The sequence below is a fragment of the Pseudoliparis swirei genome, chromosome 4, assembly GCF_029220125.1.
Source record: "Pseudoliparis swirei isolate HS2019 ecotype Mariana Trench chromosome 4, NWPU_hadal_v1, whole genome shotgun sequence".
In the NCBI taxonomy this organism is placed as follows: Eukaryota; Metazoa; Chordata; class Actinopteri; order Perciformes; family Liparidae; genus Pseudoliparis; species Pseudoliparis swirei.
The window spans coordinates 1,964,205-1,989,194 of record NC_079391.1 but is presented as its reverse complement, the minus strand read 5'-3'; the positions used below and the strand labels follow the sequence as shown (position 1 = coordinate 1,989,194).

Here is a 24,990-nt window from a genome sequence, read left to right as displayed (position 1 = left end):
TGTTCAGAATAATTCACGAGTATTCTTTGTTTGTCATATTATTTTAATAATAAATATTCCTTGATGGAGATTTTAAATTCATAATTTAAGTTTACTACAGAATAATCAGATAAATAGTCACCCACTTAATCAAGTATACAATGGCATGGGTTTGAGTTTAAAAGGAATATATTGTTATTATTAACTGACAGTGCTGTAGCTAAATTTAAAGAAGCGATTCCTTCTGTATTTGATTCGATACCACGTCTCAATATAACAGAGGACTCCTGGTCTAACTTTAGTCCGTCCCAGATTGATCATCTTGTTGACAGTGCCATAGGCTCTCTGAGAATGACACTGGACTCGATAGCCCCTCTGAAGAAGAAGACAGTGAGGAAGAGGAGGTTTGCTCCCTGGTATAACCCTCAGACCCGCAAACTGAAGCAAACGTCACAAGCTTGAGCATATGGCGTTCAACTAATCTCGAAGAATCCCGCTTAGTTTGGCGAGATAGTCTTAAAACATATAAGAAGGCCCTCCGTAATGCCAGAGCAGCCTATTACTCATCAGTAATAGAGAAAAATAAAAACAACCCCAGGTTTCTCTTCAGCACTGTAGCCAGGCTGACAGAGAGTCACAGCTCTGTGGAGCCGAGCATTCCTATAAACCTCAGTGGTAATGACTTTATGAACTTCTTTAATGAAAAGATTTTAACTATTAGGGACAAGATTAATATTCTCTTGCCCATAACCAGTGCCAATCTGTCCTCAAGTGGAATGGCCTTGGAAACCGCTGTATGCCCTGGTGTATATTTGGAGGGCTTTTCTCCCATCAACCGTGACCAGTTATCTTCAACGGTTTCTACTTCGAACACGGCTACCTGTCTCTTGGACCCCATCCCGACGAGGCTGCTTAAAGACGTTTTGCCTTTAATTGGCGGCTCTCTATTAGATATTGTCAATGTGTCTCTGCTAACAGGCCACGTACCACACTCCTTCAAGGTGGCTGTTATTAAACCTCTCCTGAAGAAGCCCACTCTGGATCCAGAGGTGTTGGCTAACTACAGACCGATCTCTAACCTCCCCTTCCTCTCCAAGATCCTTGAGAAAGTGGTCGCAAATCAGTTGTGCGACTTTCTACATCATAATAGTTTATTTGAGAAATTTCAATCAGGATTTAGAAAACACCACAGCACCGAGACAGCACTGGTGAAAACTACAAATGACCTCTTAATGGTAGCAGATAAAGGACTCCTCTCTGTCCTGGTCTTGTTAGACCTTAGTGCTGCATTCGACACCATTGACCATGACATCCTGTTACAGAGACTGGAGCAGTCGATTGGCATTTCAGGCATGGCACTAATTTGGTTTAAATCCTATTTATCAGATCGATCTCAGTTTGTATTTGTAAACGATGACGCCTCGATAACCACTAACGTTAATCACGGAGTTCCACAAGGTTCTGTGCTTGGACCAATTTTATTTACCTTATACATGCTTCCTTTGGGCAATATTATCAGGAAACACTCCATAAACTTTCATTGTTATGCAGATGATACTCAACTATATTTATCGATAAAACCAGAGGAGAGCAACCAACTCGGTAAAATTCAAGCATGTCTTAAAGACATAAAAACATGGATGACCTGCAATTTCTTGATGTTAAACTCAGACAAAACCGAAGTAATTTTAATCGGCCCTGAGCACCTCAGAGATCAATTATCTGGTGATGTGGATTCTGTAGCGGCATTGCCTAGCATCCAACACCACTGTAAAGAATCTTGGCGTTATCTTCGATCGGGACTTGTCCTTTAACTCCCACGTAAAGCAAATCTCAAGGACTGCATTCTTTCATCTACGTAATATTTCAAAATCAGGCACATCTTGTCTCAAAAGATGCAGAAAAATTGGTTCAGCGTTCGTTACTTGAGACTGGATTACTGCAACTCCTTATTATCAGGCTGCTCTAATAAGTCTCTTAGGTCCCTCCAGTTGATCCAGAATGCTGCAGCTCGTGTTCTCACTAAAACTAAGAAAAGAGATCACATCACTCCTGCACTAGCTGCTCTGCACTGGCTCCCAGTAAAATCAAGAATCACTTTTAAAATTCTTCTCTTAACGTACAAAGCCTTGATTGGTGATGCACCATCATATCTTAAGGAGCTTGTAGTACCATATTGCCCCACTAGAGCTACGCTCACTAAATGCGGGACTACTTGTAGTTCCTAGAGTCTTAAAAAGTAGAATGGGAGCCAGAGCCTTTAGTTATCAAGCTCCTCTTCTATGGAACCAGCTTCCAATTTCAGTCCGGGAGGCAGACACAGTCACCTCGTTTAAGAGTAGACTTAAGACCTTCCTCTTTGACAGAGCTTATAGTTAGGGCTGAATCAGGTTTGCCCTGGTCCAGCCCCTTGATATGCTGCTATAGGCTTATAGCTGCCGGGGGATGTTTTAGGATGCACTGAGTACCTATCTCCTCTTTTTCTCTCCTTAAGGATGAATTTTCATCTCTCAATCACACGTTACTAACTCTGCTTTCTCCCGGAGTCCTTTTGACTTCACGTCTCATGGGGTCATCGGACCCTATGAGACGACATAGATCCTATCTGCCTGATGGATCATTGAGGTCTGGGTCGTGGAATTCCTGCTCCTGACTACGCCACTGTCCTGTTGAGACTCCGCCTACTGTTGAGACTCCGCCCACTCCTCCTCCCCACCGCCATCTGCCTGATGGATCGTGGAGGTCTCCATCGTGGAATATGCCTACTATGAACTATTCATACACTCTGTCATATTCATTGAATGTATTTTAACTCTAAATCTGTCCTTCTGGTCACATGACATCTATTGCATCTGTCCATCCTGGAGAGGGATCCTCCTCTGTTGCTCTCCTCCAGGTTTCTTCCCTTTTTTTCCCCCCTGAAGGGTTATTTGGGAGTTTTTCCTGGTCCGATGTGAGGTTTTGGGGCAGGGATGTCTATGTGTACAGATTGTAAAGCACTCCGAGACAAATTTGTAATTTGTGAAATTGGGCTATACAAATAAACTGAATTGAATTGAATTGAATTAAGTTCAGAGTGAGTCACGAGTATTTTGTGTGTTTCCTCGTCTTCTGACAGGAGTTGTGTGTCCTGACCGTGGCGGTGTGTGGACGGACGCCTCGTTTTTGTGAATGAAAAAATGAAAAAAAAGGAGATAAAAAAAAGTTATCAAAACACTACTGACATCTGACAATTGCTTGTCTCAGGAAGCCTTTTCATTTCAGCGCCCTGTATATTAAAAATGAATGGATTTTTTGCACAGACGCCATACGCTGTCAAGATTGATGCTCCTCTCGCTGGAATAAAGTGCTACTTGTGTTCTGTGCTGCAGTGGATGCATATAGAGTGTGTGCTTTTCCTGTTGTCTCTCGGTTGCCACCCTCGTATCTTTCTCTCCTCTCTTTTAATGACATCACCCTGTTCTCTCTCTCCAGGACAACAGCGCTGTGAATTCCACTTCTTCAAAAGTTTCCGCTTTGGTTTTGACAATAGTGGGAATCATCGTTCCTCTCCTGTGTGCACGCGGAAACATGGAGGGGGCATCTGGAACCCACAATGGTTCCTCAGAGTGATGCCATAGAAGAACCATCTTTAGTTCCACAAAGAACCTTTCAAACCAGGGTTCTTTAAAGAATCATGTCCCTAAATAGTTCTTCAAATAACATATAAAGGTGTCTCAAAGAACCTTCAAAACATGGTTCTTGAAGGCACCATTTATGGGGAGTAGCTAGGTAGTAGTGAGGGAGGCTAGGTAGTAGTCAGGGAGGCTAGGTAGCAGTGAGGGAGGCTAGGTAGTAGTGAGGGAAGCTAGGTAGTTGTGAGGGAAGCTAGGTAGTAGTGAGGGAGGCTAGGTAGCAGTGAGGGAGGCTAGGTAGCAGTGAGGAAGGCTAGGTAGCAGTGAGGGAGGCTAGGTAGCAGTGAGGGAGGCTAGGTAGTAGTGAGGGAGGCTAGGTAGCAGTGAGTGAAGCTAGGTAGTAATGAGTGAAGCTAGGTAGTAGTGAGGGAAGCTATGTAGTAGTGAGGGAGGCTAGGTAGTAGTGAGGGAGGCTAGGTAGTAGTGAATGAAGCTAGGTAGTAGTGAGGGAGGCTAGGTAGTTGTGAGTGAAGCTAGGTAGTAGTGTGGGAAGCTAGGTAGTAGTGAGGGAAGCTAGGTAGTAGTGAGGGAGGCTAGGTAGCAGTGAGGGAGGCTAGGTAGCAGTGAGGAAGCTAGGGTAGTAGTGAGGAGGCTGGGTAGTAGTAGTAGTGAGGGAGGCTAGGTAGTAGTGAGGGAAGCTAGGTAGTAGTGAGGGAAGCTAGGTAGTAGTGAGGGAGGCTAGGTAGTAGTGAGGGAGGCTAGGTAGTAGTGAGGGAAGCTAGGTAGTAGTGAGGGAGGCTAGGTAGTAGTGAGGGAAGCTAGGTAGTAGTGAGGGAGGCTAGGTAGTAGTGAATGAAGCTAGGTAGCAGTGAGTGAAGCTAGGTAGCAGTGAGTGAAGCTAGGTAGCAGTGAGGGAGGCTAGGTAGCAGTGAGGGAGGCTAGGTAGCAGTGAGTGAAGCTAGGTAGCAGTGAGTGAAGCTAGGTAGCAGTGAGGGAGGCTAGGTAGCAGTGAGGGAGGCTAGGTAGTAGTGAGGGAGGCTAGGTAGCAGTGAGGGAGGCTAGGTAGTAGTGAGGGAGGCTAGGTAGCAGTGAGGGAGGCTAGGTAGCAGTGAGGGAGGCTAGGTAGCAGTGAGTGTTCAGGAAGCATGGACAGCTGCATTGAAGACAGCGTCTTCCTGACAGAGAGAAAACAACATGTCAGACAACAAAGACAACAAAGACAACACAGAGTTCCCGGTGCAACGCCTGAACTCTCGTTTTGTAACCGCTGGTCAGCATCTGGAAATAGAAGATGCCACTGGGAGGTTTTCTTCACTTGGTTTCGCATAACTTTGAGTCAACGTAAGCAAGGGGTGAGATCTCGTCACTCTGTCAGCAGTCTGAGCTCTGATGTCATGTGATTCTAATCATAACAAATATTCCTTGACGGAGATGTAAGTGCATCATGTCAGTGTCGGCCTACGGCTGAATAATCTGATGATTATTCACCCACTTAATCAAGGTGAAAATCTTCATTCAGTAGATTTCCAGGAGAAATCGACACGTGCAGCTTCATTTCTCACCCCCGCCAACATATTCACCTCCTCCATGAGCCCCATTCGACTTCGATGTTGAGTTCCTCTCCGGCCGACGCCAGTAATTGGACGATGTGCGAACGCAACGCTCAACCTTCCTGCTGCGGTTCCCGATCGGATGCGTGCGAGTGGATTACGCAGCACGGCGAGGGCGGCAAATGGAACAATCACAGGAGAACAAACGTTCAAATTGTGGGTGTTCTGGAAGCCCGATGAGAGGATACAGGCTCGGCGTTTTGTAAACGCATTACTTATACCGCCGGAGCTCGTCACGCACAGAGAGAGAGGGATCAGAAACCACCGCGGAGCAATCAAGGGAACGTGAGAGGAACGCCGGTGAAAGCCGAACACTTCAACTCCTCCAGGAGCGCCGATGTCTCACGGCTCACGCGGAGGACGTCTCTACGGATGAGTCACGAGGGACGTCCCAGAGGTCGGAGCGGAGATGGGAAAAGGTCTTGAGTGTCCTCTGCTCATCCCGGAACATGTTGCAGAATAATTCAATAAAGCTCAAAGAAATGATAACAAACACTGCTGTAGAGAATAACACTGTTTATTGTGTTTCTTTGTATCGATGTGTTTCTTTATTTTTATTGTTTGTAACTATGTGTTTCTTTATTTTTATTGTTTGTAACTATGTTGGGTGGCTTTAGCTCAGTGGGGTAAGAGGGCCGTCCTGCAACCGCAGGGTTGCGGGTTCGATCCCCGCTCTCCCCATTAGTTGCAAGTCGAAGTGTCCTTGAGCAAGGCATTGAACCCCCAGTTGCTTCCCGGGCGCTTCACCGCAGCCCACTGCTCCTTAATAACTAAGGATGGGTTAAATGCAGAGAACTAATTTCCCCTTGGGGATTAATAAAAGTGTATATTCTATTCTATTCTATGTGTTTCTTTTCATTTATTTATTCGTAACTATGTGGATTTTTTAAAATTATTGTTTGTAACTATGTGTTTTTTTGTTTGTAACTATGTGTTTCTTGTGTTTTGTTTTTAACTGTGTTTCTTGCCTTTCTTGTTTTGGTAACTCTCAAAGAATATATTTTCACTCAAAATAAAGGTTTAATAATACAAATATTTGTTTTAAATCAATGCCTTTTAAACCTTAATGAGTACAAGGTGCAACGATCCCTGTTGTAAATCCCTGGATAATCTTGCACACACAAACACACACACACACCCACACACACACACACACACACCCACACACACACACCCACACACACACACACACACACACACACACACACACACACCCACACACACACACACACACACACACACACACACACACACACACACCCACACACACACACACCCACACACACTTTCTTCCTGACATTTCAGAGGTTCTTTTGCCCGCTTGTGTCCAGCGATCCTCCGGCTTCATTTGCATGTAAAGTGTGGCGTGAGCCGCCTCCAGACAGCCCCTCCCCCGCGGCCTGCCAGACAGCCAGTAGCCCCTCCCTTTCCCCTCTACCTGCTGGGTGTATGTGTGGGCACCACAGCAACACACACCGCGCTGCATCTTAAGGTCCTGTCAAGCTCGTCAATGCCCTCGACCGGGGGGGGGGGGGTGGGGGGGGGGGGTCAGCCATCGATTAGAGCAGCAGGTTGGCAAGGACGACCGCGACCCAGTCACCAACAGACTCCTCCCCCTCAGCCACACACACACACACACTCGCGGGGCATGGATGAGATATTAAAAAGGCTCGCCACGGGGAATACAATGCACGGGTCTGCGGCGCCGCCGGCGCTCTATAAGTATCCAATAAAACAAAAGTATGGGGAGCTGATAAACGAGTCGGGTAAGGAGGCCGTTTGAGTGGCACTTTGCGGGGAGGAGAAAGTCGATGTTGATGGAGGTTGCCGGGTCGAGCGTCGAAAACCATCTTATCAGAGTTAATAAAGGGAGAGGGTGTCGCCCGCCGCCCCGCCGCCGCCGCTCTCCTCGCCGCCGCGGTCTCCGGTCTCACCGGCGGAGGAGAGGGACCCGGCTCCCGCAGATTGTGTTTAGATAATGGCCATCTCCAATCATAGATAATCTGGCCTCCATCTTTCCTTCAGAGACTCGGCGGCAGACAAGGTCAGGGGGGGGGGGGGGGAGGATTCCTGGGCGAAGAAGAAGAGGAGGAGGAGGAGGAGGAGATAGGGACGAGGACGGCTCCGAGATGATTTACTGCCCGAGGTTCACTCAGCCGCCTCCATCACCCTCCGTTAACTTTCTCATCCTGTCGTCTCTCTCTCTCTTCACCCTCTCTCGCTCTCTTTGTCTTCACCCCCCCCCTTTCATTCTCTCTCTCCATGGGCCTTGAGCCGTATCCCCCCCCCCCCCTCACTATCACTTGTCCATCTCTCCCTTTGCACTGCAGTGCCAATGAGATGAAGGCTGAGAGGAGAACGAAGGAGCACAAACAATAGAGGAGGGAGAGAACGAGGGATTTCTACTTTCTCTCCCCTTTTCGGACTCTCTCTCTCTCTCTCTCTCTCTCTTTTCTTCTTCAGGGTTTGAAGCAAAGCGCTCGCGTCCGAAGTCGAGCGACGCGACCGGTCGAGCCGAGCGTGTTGAACCACGCCAGATGAATGTGGACCTCGTGGGGGGGGGGGGGGGGGACTGGAGGAACATAAACAGATTTCGGGCTCTGGGAAGCTCCTCCCCCTCCCCCTCCCCCCCCCCTCTCTCCCACGCTCCCATTTTTTTTCTCGATAATCAAAAGGGGGGCGGGGGGAATAAAATAAAATAAGACATGAGTCATTGTAAGAGACCGCCAGAGAATTCGCTCTGTGATCCACGATGGCGCCAGGACCCCCCGCCCCCTCCACCCCCCGCCATTTCCCGAGCTCCTGGATTTATTCTCCTCCTGAACCTCCCCCCCCCCCTCACCCCCCAGAGACGAGCCGTGAGGGGGGGGGGGGCTCTACCTCTCCCGGGGTCTCCGGGGGTGAGTAACGGCCCCCTGATGCCCGCGCCGGCACGTAGTCGAGACCTCAGCACACGACCCCGCGACAGATAATTGCCGATTGTCTCGGCGGTGATGGATGTGAATCCATTGCGGAGGTGGACGAACGTCCCCGGAGGACCCCCCTCTCCTCCGGCCGCCGTCTCTTTCACTCCGACCACTGGCCCTTCAGAGTAAATCTCGTTTCATCGGCAGCTGTGACGGTGGTTCACCTCCCCGGCCGCCGACTTCCTGTTGCCATTAACGCTCGACATCTCACGGGGAGGGGGGGGGGAGGGGCTCGCTCTGATTTCATTCCATCCCGGATAGAAAGTCCATCTCGGGAAAGGCCCGGCGAGAGCTCTCGGTATTTCACTCACGCGGCTCGCTTTCATCTCCCTTCGTCTTTTTCTGCTCTTTCAAAAAAAAAGAAGTAAAAAGGTGAGGGGGAGGGGGGGGGGAGGGGGGAGGGGGGAGGGGGGGGGGTTGTAATTGATATCGGGAGCCATCCATCCTCCCTCTTTAAAGTCCGGGGATCCAATTTATCTCGGAGAGGATGCCGATTGGCTCTCGCCCATCGCCTCGTCGGCCGGACTTCACCTGTTTTTTTTTAGACGGACGTTAATTAAAGTGAAGAATGAGATAACACACACACACACACACACACAGACACACACACACAGACACACACACACACACTGCTGCGATTAGATCTGATTTCCACCCGCGTGAATCTTTAACGGGCGTTAACCTCTGCAATGTTTAGTCCACAAACGGCTCCAGAATGATCCGGTCCAGGGGCGTCAAACTCATTTTGTTCCGTGGACCACTTCAGCATCATGGCCGCCTCTTAAAGGGCCAGCGTAACTAAAACTGGATAAACTACTCCCGAAGATATAGTTAAATAACCGTCTTTGCATTTGATTATAGTTTATTTGAGTGTAGAAATATTGTACATAAGAACATTTCTCTTAACATTAAAACATAAACCCATTTAATTTGAAACCTTCAAAATAAAAGCATAGGATCTGTTTTCTTCTTCCTGGGGCCACATAACATGACGTGGTGGGCCGGATTCGGCCCCCGGGCCTTGTGTTTGACGCCTGTGATCTGGTCCATCACCTTGTCGGTCAGATTAAAGATGGAGGGAGGAGGCTAAGCACAATGTCAAAGTCATGATTAATGTCTTGAATGGGGCGGGTTTACTTTTTAAAGAAGAATATTCTAGAAAACTTCTAGAATTGAACTTGATGGACACACAGTGAGTTCAGATTGAATTAATCTAACACTGAATCTGACTCGGGTAACTTTGACATGGTTTAATCCGTATTATTTAATCCCGATGTAATCGTGGGACAGTACTGTGAAGTATAGACGGATAGATGGAGAGATGGAAGCAGGGGAGTCAGCTGAGATATGGAAAAACTTTAAAAAACTGATCCAACCGAGAGGTTCCACACCCCTTGAATAATGGTACGTCCCACTTTCATTCACTGACTCATATATTAATAACACACCCATTCAAATTCATACCATTTACGGTTTACTTTTTAAAGAAGAATATTCTAGAGAACTTCTAGAACTGAACCTGTTGATGGAGTTCAGATTGAATTAATCTCACACTGAATCTGACTCGGGTAACTTTGACATGGTTTAATCCATATTATATAATCCCGATGTAATCGTGGGACAGTACTGTGAAGTATAGACGGATAGATGGAGAGAAGGAGGCAGGGGAGACCAAAAAAACTGATCCCACCGAGAGGTTCCACACCCCTTGAATAATGGTACGTCCCGCTTTGAGAGACTCACTCCCTTCATTCAGCGACTCGTATATTAATAATACACCCATTCAAATTCACAGCGTCTCCGTCCATGAAGCAGATCGGAGGTGATGATATCAGTGTGTGTGTGTGTGTGTGTGTGTGTTTCCTTTCCTTTCACCGTTCCCCGCCCCTCTCTCTTATTCCCCTCCATGTCCTCTCGGTCTCGTCTTTGAACCGGTGACTGTGAACCTGAGACGGCACAGATGGGAAGTCAATAGAAGCGAGTGACCTATATTACTCCTCCACTAACTCCCAGTGTGTCTCAAGCGGGAGCGGAATATTAAGGGTTGCATGTAGGCGGTGCCAGTGTGTGTGTGTGTGTGTGCAACGGAGACCAGGAGAAGGTTAATTACCTCCTCGCCCTTCGCTGTCGGCCGGCTTTACTTGGATGGGTCGGTTCATCTGGAGAGAGAGAGAGAGGGAGGAGAGAGAGAGGGAGGAAATGGGAAATCCCAGGTTAGTGGAAGAAGAGGAGGAGTCAAAGGTGGCGTTGACGCCTCGGTGGTGAACGATCAGCGGTGATGATGTCATCGAAGATAAATAAAAAGTTTGATGTTCTCGATGCCGACGTGTTTGGTGACTCCAGAGGAGCCGGAGGTCGCCCTCTCAGGTCAGCAGAGTTTCCACTGGTCGATGACGGAGCCCCGCCCACTGGGGGTCACATGGCACCTGTGGAGATTAATGCCATGACATCACCTACAGGGGGAGCCGGCGCCACCCTCCTCACCCCCTGACCCTCAGCCATCCCACTTCCTCAGCCTCCGTCCCTTCCTCCTCCTCCTCCTCTTCTCGACCCTGAAATACCTTTTTCGCGGCTCGCAACCACTTGTCTGGACGACCCCCCCCTCTCCCCCCCCCCTATCCTCCCCCTCCCCTCCTCTTCCTCCTGGAAGCTGCCTGAGAGCCACCGACGCGGCTCGTGAAAGGTTAACGGCGGCCGATCGATGAACAACCTTTTGAAGAACCGTTTCATAGTTTAGAGGCGAAACGCCGAGCTAACGTCACAAAAAATAACTTTTTAAAAACAGCGTGAATAAAAAGTCCCCCGGCGGCCGCCGGAGGTTTGAATGTGAGAACAGAAGAAAACACGAAAACACGAAAACACGTCGTTTCTTCATCCACGAGACGATGAAGAGCCTCCATGTCACCGGGCACCGAGTTTTATATTTGACACACACACACAGTGACACACACACAGTGACACACACACACACAGTGACACACACACACAGTGACACACACACACACAGTGACACACACAGTGACACACACAGTGACACACACACACAGTGACACACACACACAGTGACACACACACACACAGTGACACACACACAGTGACACACACACAGTGACACACACACAGTGACACACACAGTGACACACACACACACAGTGACACACACAGTGACACACACAGTGACACACACACACAGTGACACACAGTGACACACACACACAGTGACACACACACAGTGACACACACAGTGACACACACACACAGTGACACACACACAGTGACACACACACAGCGACACACAGTGACACACACACACAGTGACACACACACACACAGTGACACACACACACAGTGACACACACACAGTGACACACACACAGTGACACACACACACAGTGACACACACACAGTGACACACACAGTGACACACACACACACAGTGACACACACACACAGTGACACACACACAGTGACACACACACACAGTGACACACACACAGTGACACACACACACAGTGACACACACACAGTGACACACACACAGTGACACACACACACAGTGACACACACACACAGTGACACACACAGCGACACACAGTGACACACACAGTGACACACACACACACAGTGACACACACACACACAGTGACACACACACACAGTGACACACACACAGTGACACACACACACACAGTGACACACACACAGTGACACACACACACAGTGACACACACACACAGTGACACACACACACAGTGACACACACACACACAGTGACACACACAGTGACACACACACACAGTGACACACACACACAGTGACACACACAGTGACACACACAGTGACACACACACACACAGTGACACACACAGTGACACACACACAGCGACACACACAGTGACACACACACACAGTGACACACACACACACAGTGACACACACACAGCGACACACACAGTGACACACACACACACACAGCGACATACACAGTGACACACACAGTGACACACACAGTGACACACACACACAGTGACACACACACACACAGTGACACACACACAGCGACACACACAGTGACACACACACACACACAGTGACACACACAGTGACACACACACAGCGACACACACAGTGACACACACACACACAGTGACACACACAGTGACACACACACACAGCGACACACAGTGACACACACAGTGACACACACAGCGACACACACACAGTGACACACACACACACAGTGACACACACAGTGACACACACACACACACACAGCGACATACACACACACACTGACACACATACAATGATTCAGACTCAAATGGACCCGCACACACACACACACACACACATACACCTACACACACACACACGCACACACACACACAGTGACACACACAGTGACACACACACACACACAGCGACATACACACACACAGTGACACACACACACTGACACACACACACTGATTCAGACTCAAAGAGGCGCCGTGAGGCGTGGCGGCGCGTCTGAGGCGGCGTGGCGGCGTGGTGGCGTGGTGGCGTGGTGGCGTGGTGGCGTGGTGGCGTGGTGGCGAGGTGGCGAGGTGGCGTGGTGGCGAGGCGGCGAGGTGGCGAGGTGCCGCCCTGCCGCCCTGCCGCCCGCTCTCATTCACTTTAACCCTTTCAGCACAAAGTTATTTTTGGCCTCTGCTCCGAAAAGTTTTTACCTAAACTAAAAAGGCGATATCTCTGCAACCACTAGGGGGCTATTTGAATCTTTTTTTTAACATTTTTACCTTTCTAAATGAGTTTTCTTGTGTTCAGATGTGAACATTTCGGTCTGTGTGTTTCTGGGTGAGGAAATGAAGATGGCACACAGAAAACAATCACTTCCAGGATGGCTGTATGTTTGCAATGAGGCAATTTAAAAGTTTAAAACTCTCACAAACATACAAATATGTGAACAATCTCCCTGCAAAGTTTGACTTTGAAAGAAGTGAAGCAGGACAACGTGAGAGGCTTTAGTCCAGAGAGTTTAGGCGAGGTCTCCAAAACGGCCATTTTGTCGGCCATTTTGGCGGATTTAAATTTGAATTTTCTCATGTAACAAACCATATATTTCACTTAAAACCTCAAACCACTGATATAAATGCACTGCGGTCAGAAGCTTTTCTACGAGGATATCTACTTTGAGTGTGTGAGGATACGACACAACGCTTGTTGAGGAAGACAATGCACACTGTTGTGACATTTAAACAAATACACACCAAGGCCAAGACGAGAATGTTTTGTGTAGAGATTAAAAAAATGATTTCCAATAATATTGTCTTCATATACATCTTCTCATAATCACTTTTATCAGTGTACGCCGTGGAGATAGCTGGAGCATTGAACGCAGTATTGTGTGTGTGTGTGTGTGCGTGTGTGTGTGTGTGTGTGTGTGTGGCAGCTGCTCATGTTTTCGGGGAGGAGTCCGTCTGGGACGAGAGGTTCAGAGGAGCCTGAAGTCCGGTGATCAGTCAGCTTCCAGGTCCTAAACGGCTGCGATTGGTCAGGAGGCTTCATTAGCCCCTCCCCCCCCCAGGCCATCGCATTAGACAACCCAAAAATTACACTCGGGGGTTGCCAGGCAACCGAGCGTGGTGGTGGCCCGGCTGCCTGTTGGTTTGCGGGCCGTCAGCCAACCGAGCGCCACTCCTTTATTTCTTCTCTCTCTCTCTCTCCTTTACTTCGTCCAAGGAGGTCACGGTGAGAGGGGGCGGAGCTCCACACCTTCCTCATGTCCCACTTTCATGTCCCCCCCCCTTTTTTTTTTTAAGTGACCGTGACGACAAGTCTGCTGAAACGTCTGCTTCCAGCTCCCCGACGAAATGATGACGAGTCCCGTCACCGAGTTCAGCTCCATGCCGGACGACAGGGTTACCGTGGAGACGTCTGCATCTACCCAGCTGCTTCATAGTGTCCTCCGCGTGTAACCATGGAGACGTCTGCTTCATAGTGTCCTCTACGTGTAACCATGGAGACGTCTGCTCCATAGTGTCCTCCATGTGTAACCATGGAGACGTCTGCTCCATAGTGTCCTCCACGTGTAACCATGGAGACGTCTGCTTCATAGTGTCCTCTACGTGTAACCATGGAGACGTCTGCTCCATAGTGTCCTCCACGTGTAACCATGGAGACGTCTGCTTCATAGTGTCCTCCACCTGTAACCATGGAGACGTCTGCTCCATAGTGTCCTCTACGTGTAACCATGGAGACGTCTGCTCCATAGTGTCCTCTACGTGTAACCATGGAGACGTCTGCTCCATAGTGTCCTCCACCTGTAACCATGGAGACGTCTGCTCCATAGTGTCCTCCACCTGTAACCATGGAGACGTCTGCTTCATAGTGTCCTCCACCTGTAACCATGGAGACGTCTGCTCCATAGTGTCCTCCACCTGTAACCATGGAGACGTCTGCTTCATAGTGTCCTCTACGTGTAACCATGGAGACGTCTGCTCCATAGTGTCCTCTACGTGTAACCATGGAGACGTCTGCTTCATAGTGTCCTCCACCTGTAACCTGGAGACGTCTGCTTCATAGTGTCCTCTACGTGTAACCATGGAGACGTCTGCTCCATAGTGTCCTCCACCTGTAACCATGGAGACGTCTGCTTCATAGTGTCCTCCACCTGTAACCATGGAGACGTCTGCTCCATAGTGTCCTCCACCTGTAACCATGGAGACGTCTGCTCCATAGTGTCCTCCACCTGTAACCATGGAGACGTCTGCTTCATAGTGTCCTCCACCTGTAACCATGGAGACGTCTGCTCCATAGTGTCCTCCACCTGTAACCATGGAGACGTCTGCTTCATAGTGTCCTCCACCTGTAACCATGGAGACGTCTGCTCCATAGTGTCCTCCACCTGTAACCATGGAGACGTCTGCTCCATAGTGTCCTCCACCTGTAACCATGGAGACGTCTGCTCCATAGTGTCCTCTACGTGTAACCATGGAGACGTCTGCTTCATAGTGTCCTCCACCTGTAACCATGGAGACGTCTGCTCCATAGTGTCCTCTACGTGTAACCATGGAGACGTCTGCTCCATAGTGTCCTCCACCTGTAACCATGGAGACGTCTGCTTCATAGTGTCCTCCACCTGTAACCATGGAGACGTCTGCTTCATAGTGTCCTCCACCTGTAACCATGGAGACGTCTGCTTCATAGTGTCCTCCACCTGTAACCATGGAGACGTCTGCTTCATAGTGTCCTCCACCTGTAACCTGGAGACGTCTGCTTCATAGTGTCCTCCACCTGTAACCATGGAGACGTCTGCTCCATAGTGTCCTCCACCTGTAACCATGGAGACGTCTGCTTCATAGTGTCCTCCACCTGTAACCATGGAGACGTCTGCTTCATAGTGTCCTCCACCTGTAACCATGGAGACGTCTGCTTCATAGTGTCCTCCACCTGTAACCATGGAGACGTCTGCTCCATAGTGTCCTCCACCTGTAACCATGGAGACGTCTGCTCCATAGTGTCCTCCACCTGTAACCATGGAGACGTCTGCTTCATAGTGTCCTCCACCTGTAACCATGGAGACGTCTGCTTCATAGTGTCCTCCACCTGTAACCATGGAGACGTCTGCTCCATAGTGTCCTCCACCTGTAACCATGGAGACGTCTGCTTCATAGTGTCCTCCACCTGTAACCTGGAGACGTCTGCTTCATAGTGTCCTCTACGTGTAACCATGGAGACGTCTGCTCCATAGTGTCCTCCACCTGTAACCATGGAGACGTCTGCTTCATAGTGTCCTCCACCTGTAACCATGGAGACGTCTGCTTCATAGTGTCCTCCACCTGTAACCTGGAGACGTCTGCTTCATAGTGTCCTCCACCTGTAACCATGGAGACGTCTGCTCCATAGTGTCCTCCACCTGTAACCTGGAGACGTCTGCTTCATAGTGTCCTCCACCTGTAACCATGGAGACGTCTGCTTCATAGTGTCCTCCACCTGTAACCTGGAGACGTCTGCTTCATAGTGTCCTCCACCTGTAACCATGGAGACGTCTGCTCCATAGTGTCCTCCACCTGTAACCATGGCGACGTCTGCTTCATATTGTCCTCTACGTGTAACCATGGAGACGTCTGCATCATCACACACACACATACACACACAGTCTCGTACCAGCAGGTGGCTCAGGTGACATTTTAATCCCTTATTACTGAGAGCAGGATTAGCCGACAGATCACGGTAAAGAGTTAATGATATGAACTCATCAGAGGCTGCATGAGGAAGAGTAGCCTGACCCCCCCCCCCCCCCCACCGAGGGCCTCACCCCCACACCACCCACCCTGTACCCACACACACACACACACACACAGTAAGGAAGTGACATGATGTCCGTCCGAGGAGCTATCGCTATTAGCATGGCAGCAGCAGAAAGCTAAGATCACACACACACACACACAGTAGGAGGAAGAGGAGGAAGAGGAGGAAAGGAAGAGGAGGAGGAGGAGAGGAGGAGGAAGAGGATAGGATGAGGAGGAGAGGATGAGGAGAAGAGGAGAAGGAGGAGAGGAGGAGAGGATGAGGAGGAGGATGAGGAGGAGAGGAGGAGAAGAGGAGGAGGAGGATGAGGAGGACCACTCCTCTCGCCGTGTGGCTGCCGAGGAGAGGAGTCCAGCCTCCGTCTTGCTTTCTCTTCGTCTCGCTGACCTTTGACCTCTAGACCAATGCGGCCCTTCATGGGTTAATCAACGCTGACGAGCAGAGAAGACCATCTCTCTCTCTCTCTCTCTCTTTCATTTGTTATGTTGTTCTCCCTCCTCCTCCTCCTCCTCCTCCTCGCTCTATTTCCTCGACGTCTATACGTTCACGTCTCTGATCTCCAGAGAATCTATATTTGTATCATTAGGTTACGATGAAGAGAGGAACGCACTTCCATCAGGAGGCCCACGTGTGTGTGTGTGTGTGTGTGTCTGTGTGTGTGTCTGTGTGTGTGTCTGTGTGTGTGTGTGTGTGTGTGTGTGTGTGTGTGTGTGTCTGTGTGTCTGTGTGTGTCTGTGTGTGTGTGTCTGTGTGTGTCTGTGTGTGTGTCTGTGTGTGTGTGTGTGTGTGTGTGTAGGTTTCAGAGCGTATCAATCCAACTTATATGTCAGACTCGAGGTCCAGAGAGTACAAAACATGAAAATAGAATAAAACACACAGAACTACGAACGCTCTGTCCAGCGTGTCCAGAACTTTATGTCTGATAGAAACAAGATGAAGTCATCAACTCAGAAGATAAGTTTATGAATAAGATTTCTTACAAGCTTGTAAAGTATTAACACATACGTCACTGGACTCCTCCCCCTCGGCCTCGTCGTCTCACGGCTTCATTCTGAGCTGCTGGAAGTCTCTGGAAGCTTTTATAGTTACACAAGTGTTCATAGAGAGGGTACGGAGAACCTTTCAAACCAGGGTTCTCTAAGGAACCATTTCCTTAAAGAGTTCTTCAAAGAACATATAAAGGTGTCTCAAAGAACCTTCAAAAAATTGTTCTTCAAGGCACCATTTATTCAATTCAATTCAATTCAGTTTATTTGTATAGCCCAATTTCACAAATTACAAATTTGTCTCGGAGTGCTTTACAATCTGTACACATAGACATCACTGCCCCAAAACCTCACATCGGACCAGGAAAAACTCCCAAATAACCCTTCAGGGGGGAAAAAAAGGGAAGAAACCTGCAGGAGAGCAACAGAGGAGGATCCCTCTCCTAGGATGGACAGATGCAATAGATGTAATGTGTACAGAAGGACAGATTTAGAGTTAAAATACATTCAATGAATATGACAGAGTGTATGAATAGTTCATAGTAGGCATATTCCACGATGGAGACCTCCACGATCCATCAGGCAGATGGCGGTGGGGAGGAGGAGGCGGAGTCTCAACAGGACAGTGGCGTAGTCATGAGCAGGAATTCCACGACCCAGACGATCCATCAGGCAGATAGGATCTATGCCGTCTCATAGGGTCCGATGACCCCATGAGACGTAAAGTCAAAAGGACTTCCGGGGAGAAAGCAGAGTTAGTAACGTGTGATTGAGAGATGAAAATTCATCCTTAAGGAGAGAAAAAAGAGGAGATAGGTACTCAGTGCATCCTAAAACGTCCCCGGCAGCTATAAGCCTATAGCAGCATATCAAGGGGCTGGACCAGGGCAAACCTGATTCAGCCCTAACTATAAGCTCTGTCAAAGAGGAAGGTCTTCAGTCGACTCTTAAACGAGGTGACTGTGTCTGCCTCCCGGACTGAAATTGGAAGCTGGTTCCATAAAAGAGGAGCTTGATAACTAAAGGCTCTGGCTCCCATTCTACTTTTTAAGACTCTAGGAACTACAAGTAGTCCCGCATTTAGTGAGCGTAGCTCTCTAGTGGGGCAATATGGTACGACAAGCTCCTTAAGATATGATGGAGCATCACCAATCAAGGCTTTGTAGGTTAAGAGAAGAATTTTAAAAGTGATTCTTGATTTTACTGGGAGCCAGTCCAGAGCAGCTAGTGCAGGAGTGATGTGATCTCTTTTCTTAGTTTTAGTGAGAACACGAGCTGCAGCATTCTGGATCAACTGGAGGGACCTAAGAGACTTATTAGAGCAGCCTGATAATAAGGAGTTGCAGTAATCCAGTCTCCAAGTAACGAACGTGAACCAATTTTTCTGCATCTTTTGAGACAAGATGTGCCTGATTTTTGAAATATTACGTAGATGAAAGAATGCAGTCCTTGAGATTTGCTTTACGTGGGAGTTAAAGGACAAGTCCCGATCAAAGATAACGCCAAGATTCTTTACAGTGGTGTTGGATGCCAGGGCAATGCCGTCTACAGAATCCACATCACCAGATAATTGATCTCTGAGGTGCTCAGGGCCGATTAAAATTACTTCGGTTTTGTCTGAGTTTAACATCAAGAAGTTGCAGGTCATCCATGTTTTTATGTCTTTAAGACATGCTTGAATTTTACAGAGTTGGTTGCTCTCCTCTGGTTTTATCGATAAATATAGTTGAGTGTCATCTGCATAACAATGAAAGTTTATGGTTCCACGCATTAACTTTTAAACCAGGGTTCTCTAAAGAACCATTTCTTTCAATACTTCTTCAAAGAACCTATAAAGGTGTCTCAAAGTACCTTAAAAAATTGTTCTTTAAGGCCTCAGCCGTAAAGACGTCACTTCACCTCACGGCTTTTAAACCGCCGAGCCAATCACAGCGAAGCACGGCGGAGACATCGGCTCACCGATTGGAGGGAAGAGAGTTGCGCAACTTTCCTGAACAGAACAATACGAGGAGCAAAGGCAAGAATGATGGAATATGACTACTACCAACTACGCCATGGCCCTGCTGAGACTCCGCCCACTGCTGAGACTCCGCCCACTCCTCCTCTCTACCTCCACCTGATGGATGGTGGAGGTCTGGATGGTGGAATATGCCGACTACCAACTCTTCATCCACTCTGTCATATTCATTGTGTTGTTGCTGTGTTTTAATGTGTGTGTCATGATTCCTTCTGGTCACATGACATCTATGACACCTGTCCATCCTGGAGAGGGATCCTCCTCTGTTCTCTCCTCAAGGGTTCTGACCTTTTCCCCTGAAGGGTTGTTTGGGAGTTGTTCCTGATCCGATGTGAGGTCAAAGGTCAAAGGTCAGGGATGTCTACGTGTACTGAATGTAAAGCCCTAAGTCACATGTGTAATATGTGAGAATGGGCTCGACACATAAACTGACTTGAATGATTATGATGATGAACTTCTGAGAGGAATCTACATGTGTGAAGATCCTGAATCACCAAGTGATCTTATTATCCGTCTTATGTCGTCTTGAGTCCGAAGCTTAAGAGAATAAAAGCATGACCCCATCAGTGTGTGTGTGAGGGATCAAACTGATTGACTCAACCAGACGCCGTTTCCCCCGACATGAGACGCACGCTGCATGTTTCCTGGAGGACGCTCACAGCCACGCCGAGCGTCTCGTTGAGTGGAAACGACCTGAACGACACGGCTCAGACGCCCGGCTCCGGATCAATAGGAACGCAGATCCATTCAACAGTTCATGAAAGAGGGTTGCACCTGTCTCACTTCACCCTCTCTTTGGTCTGCGGCGGCCGGAGCTGTGCAGGGCCGTCGAATCAGAGCAACACAATAAATAATACTCAAAAAGAGAATAAATAAGATGTCAAATTGTCCTTTTAGGGGTGAGGAAATGAAGAGAGAGAGAGAGTGATTTAGAGTTGACTGCAGCCTCCACAACAAAGCTGCTCCTGACTGTGATGGAGTAATAATGTCTATGAAGTCATGATTAATGACTATGAAGTCATGATAACTGACTATGAAGTCATGATTAATGACTATGAAGTCATGATTACTATCTATGAAGTCATGATTACTGACTATGAAGTCATGATTAATGACTATGAAGTCATGATTAATGACTATGAAGTCATGATGAATGACTATGAAGTCATGATTACTGTCTATGAAGGCATGATTACTATCTATGAAGTCATGATTAATGTCTATGAAGTCATGATTACTTACTATGAAGGCATGATTACTATCTATGAAGTCATGATTAATGCCTATGAAGTCATGATTACTGACTATGAAGTCATGATTAATGACTATGAAGTCATGATTACTATCTATGAACTAATGATTAATGTCTATGAAGTCATGATTACTATCTATGAAGTCATGATTAATGTCTATGTAGTCATGATTAATGACTATGACATCATGATTACTATCTATGAAGTCATGATTAATGTCTATGAAGTCATGATTAATGTCTGAAGTCATGATTACTGTCTATGAAGTCATGATTACTGACTATGAAGTCATGATTACTGTCTATGAAGTCATGATTAATGACTATGAAGTCATGATTACTGTCTATGAAGTCATGATTACTGTCTATGAAGTCATGATTAATTACTATGAAGTCATGATTAATGTCTATGAAGTCATGATTACTGTCTATGAAGTCGTGATTACTGACTATGAAGTCATGATTACTGTCTATGAAGTCATGATTACTTTCTATGAACTCGTGATTCTCAAATAAAATCACGTTAACAGGACTTCCCTTTGAGCATTGTCTTCCAAGAGCAACACCTTGTTTCTCGACCCGCCAAAGTAAAAACCTTCTGATACCGTTACACACACACACACACACACACACACACACACATACACACGTGTGCTCTCACAGATACATATTTAATGTATTTAAATGAGCTTTTTAGAGTTTTAAGATTATAAATGAACACTTAGGCATTTACACAATTATTTACTTACAATTAAAATTGTATTTGTTCTTTTTCACAGTAAATGTTTCAAACAAATGCGAAAAAAACAACAATACTAGTTTTCGTTGATTATTTTATTATTATTTTTACTCACAATTCTCAAATAAAATTACGTTAACAGGACTTCCCTTTGAGCATTGTCTTCCAAAAGCAATACCTTGTTTCTCGACCCGCCAAAGTAAAAGCCTTCTGAAACCGTTCCACACACGCGCGTGTGTGTGTGTGTGTCCTCAAAGATAAATATTTAAGGCAATTAAATAAGCTTTTTAGAGATTCTAGATTATGAATGAACCCTTAGCCGTTTACACTATTATTTAATTTAAATTGTATTTGTCCCTTTTTCACAGTAAAATGTTTTAAACAAATGTAAAAAACAACAACTCAATAGTAGTTTTCGTTGATTATTTTTCCTTTGATGTAAACACCAGATAACCACTCAGACGTCCAGCCATCAGGTTCTCCGGGTCCTTTGATTGAAGCCTCTCATTATCGTTCTGCGGTTTCGCCGTCGGTGACTTCATCGGAGCCGCCGATGCCGTTTACAAGCGTTTAAGCTCAATTAAAGAAGTTTACTGCCGATCGGCTTTTCTTTAAACAGCCGACAAAGAGCCGGCGGCCGAGACCGAAGCGGCTGCGAGGACGCCGAGTCGCTGCCGTCTGGTCGTTACGAAGCCGCTACAAGAGCTCTGACCTCCGTCATCATCACCATCATCATCATCATCATCATCACCACCAGGGCCTTCGGGGAACCGAGAGGACTCGGATGTTCCATCCAATGGAATCGGCTTCTGGTCAATACTCACTTAAAGAGTCGCGGTGAGCTCCAGATCGGTTTCCTCTGAACGGTGTTACAGCCGGAGGAAATGGAAAGGGAAGAAACACAGAGACGGAAAAGGTCCTCGATCATTTGAAACTCGTCCGATTTGGATCCCATTTAGGTAAAAAGAAACATGGAGGCGCCATCTGGACCTGAACACGGTTCTTCAGAGTGATGCCGTAGAAGAACCTTTTCTGGTTCCACAAAGAACCTTTCAAACCACGAACCATTTCCTTAAAGAGTTCTTCAAAGAACCTATAAAGGTGTCTCCAAGAACCTTCAAAAATGGTTCTTTAAGGCACCATTTATGGTTCCACGAAGAACCTTTTAAAACATGGTTCTAAAGTGTTTTTCAAATAACCTATGAAGGTGTCCCCAATAACCTTCAAAAATGGTTCTTTAAGGCATCGTTTATGGTTCCACAAAGTACTTTTCAAACCAGGGTCCTTTAAAGAACCATTTCCGAAAAGAAAAGGTGTCTCCAAGAACCATTTCTGGTTCCAAAAAACCCCTTTAAAACGAGGGTTCTCTAAAGAACCATTTCCTTAAAGAGTTCTTCAAAGAACCTATAAAGGTATTTCAAAAGAAAGAACGGTTCTCCAGTGGGTGATGGTTCTTCGTAGAACCACAAAGCCTTTTAAAGAACCATTTAAGAACCACTACGTGTCCGTGTGTGTGAACATTAATGTGTCGGTCTGTCTCAGCGGATCGAGGACATGCTGCGCGCCACCGGCTCAAATTAGTCCGGGACATCTCCCCCCCCCCCCCCCCCCCCGGGGGGCCAGCGAGTCAGGTGAGGGTCGGGCCCGCCGCGTTTGTTAGAGGAGATGAGTTATAGAGCCGGAGCGATCGCACGGGGGGGGGGGGGGGGGGGGCGCTGACAGCTCGGCGGAGAGGGGGTGGAACGCCTAATTTTTAGAGTCTGAGCTCCTGTTTAAGGACCAGACGGCGGCTGGAGGCGGAGGAGGTGAGACGGGTAACGACGTGTCGCCGGTACCGAGCGGAGCAGGAGATACCGACACCGGGTCCGATGTGAGCTCAGGTTCTCACGCTCGCGTCCTCGTAACACCGCGACTGACACGACAGAGACGATTAGCGCCTACGTGTCATTTTAGCAAACGCTAAAACGTGTCATTTTAGCTAACGCTAAAACGGGTCATCTTAGCTAACGCTAAAACGGGTCATTTTAGCTAACGCTAAAATGTGTCATTATAGCTAACGCTAAAACGTGTCATTATAGCCAACGCTTAAACGTGTCACTTTAGCTAACGCTAAAATGTTTCATTATAGCTAACGCTAAAACGTGTCATTATAGCCAACGCTTAAACATGTCACTTTAGCTAACGCTAAAACGTGTCATTTTAGCGAACGCTAAAACGTGTCATTTTAGCTAACGCTAAAACGTGTCATTATAGCTAACGCTAAAATGTGTCATTATAGCTAACGCTAAAACGTGTCATTATAGTCAACGCTTAAACGTGTCACTTTAGTCAACGCTTAAACGTGTCACTTTAGCTAACGCTAAAATGTTTCATTTTAGCAAACGCATCCAAAGCGATTATCCCGTTACATTCACACCCCGTTGACGGGGAGCAAGTCAGCGTGAAGTGTCTTGCTCAAAGGACACATGAACTGAGGCATGGATTGAACCGCTACACCCCCCCCCCCCACCCTGATTGAACCGCTAACCTGACCCACAGGCGCCCTCTCTTCAAACCAGCGTGACGAGACACCCCGGGGCCACGATGACCTCATGCAACGAGTCCAACAACGCAGCGCCGAGCTGCACCGTCGGCTTGAAGTGGTATTTAAGAAAAAAAAATATATGTATTAAATGTTAAAATGTCGGCATCATGTTGCAGAGATGATTTGTTTCATAAGTTCCGGAACGTCTGATCGAAATAAAGCACATTTTCTAAATTATTGTTAGAACTGTAATGATATTATATATTATGGTATTAGAGAGTATTCATGTGTAAGTACTCGGCTAACGGAGACTTCCCCGGTGCGGCGTCGTCTCTGTAGGCTCCGCCCTGCTCTACCTGCCCCCCCCCCCCCCCCCTGGAGAGGATCCAGGCTTCTAATTCATCCGTCGATCGGGCACCTGGTCCTCCTCCCTGAGCGTCTGAACCTCTTTATACAACCGGTCCAACCACAACTCGTCGCGGGGACTGTCACCATTATAGCCCTATTCTCCTCATGCTACTCTACCGACGCCCCCCCCCTCTCTCTCTCTCTGGAGGTGAGACAGAGACACAGAGTGGGCGAGGGACCCGGCCGTCGGGGTGTCCTCTGCTCCATAAAGCTCTGACTGCCGATGGATTGCTGTGTTAGATCACTGCAGCCGATGCCCAGCGCACTACATCACATTTACTGCCCCCCCCCATCTCCCTTCCTCCGCCGAACCGTGAATATGGGGGGGGAGGGTAGAGGTGGGTCAGGGTGAGGAGGGGGGGGGGGGTCGACACGGTGAGACAAGACTAACAAATTGGTCAAAGTGTCGGAGGAGTTTTATGAGGTCTGCTCCTGTGAGGCGACGGCCGCTCTCCTCTTCCTCGTTCTACCCGTCTGGCCTCTCTCTCTTTCTCCTGGCCACGGGGACAGAGAGTGTGTGTGTGTGTGTGTGGTTTTGCTCTTTAAGGCACCATTTCTGGTTCTAAAGAACCATTTCCTTAAATTGTCCTTCAAAGAACCTAT

General features: G+C 47.8%; 1 protein-coding gene across 1 annotated transcript in view; it reads right to left on the bottom strand.

The window, feature by feature from the left end:
* celf6 (CUGBP Elav-like family member 6) overlaps nucleotides 1–24,990 on the bottom strand; it is a 218,465-nt gene that overhangs the window by 63,043 nt on the left and 130,432 nt on the right. The window contains exon 3 of the mRNA XM_056412358.1: nucleotides 10,280–10,328. Within this exon, the coding sequence (XP_056268333.1) occupies nucleotides 10,280–10,328 (49 nt within the window). The remainder of the gene's footprint in view (nucleotides 1–10,279; nucleotides 10,329–24,990) is intronic.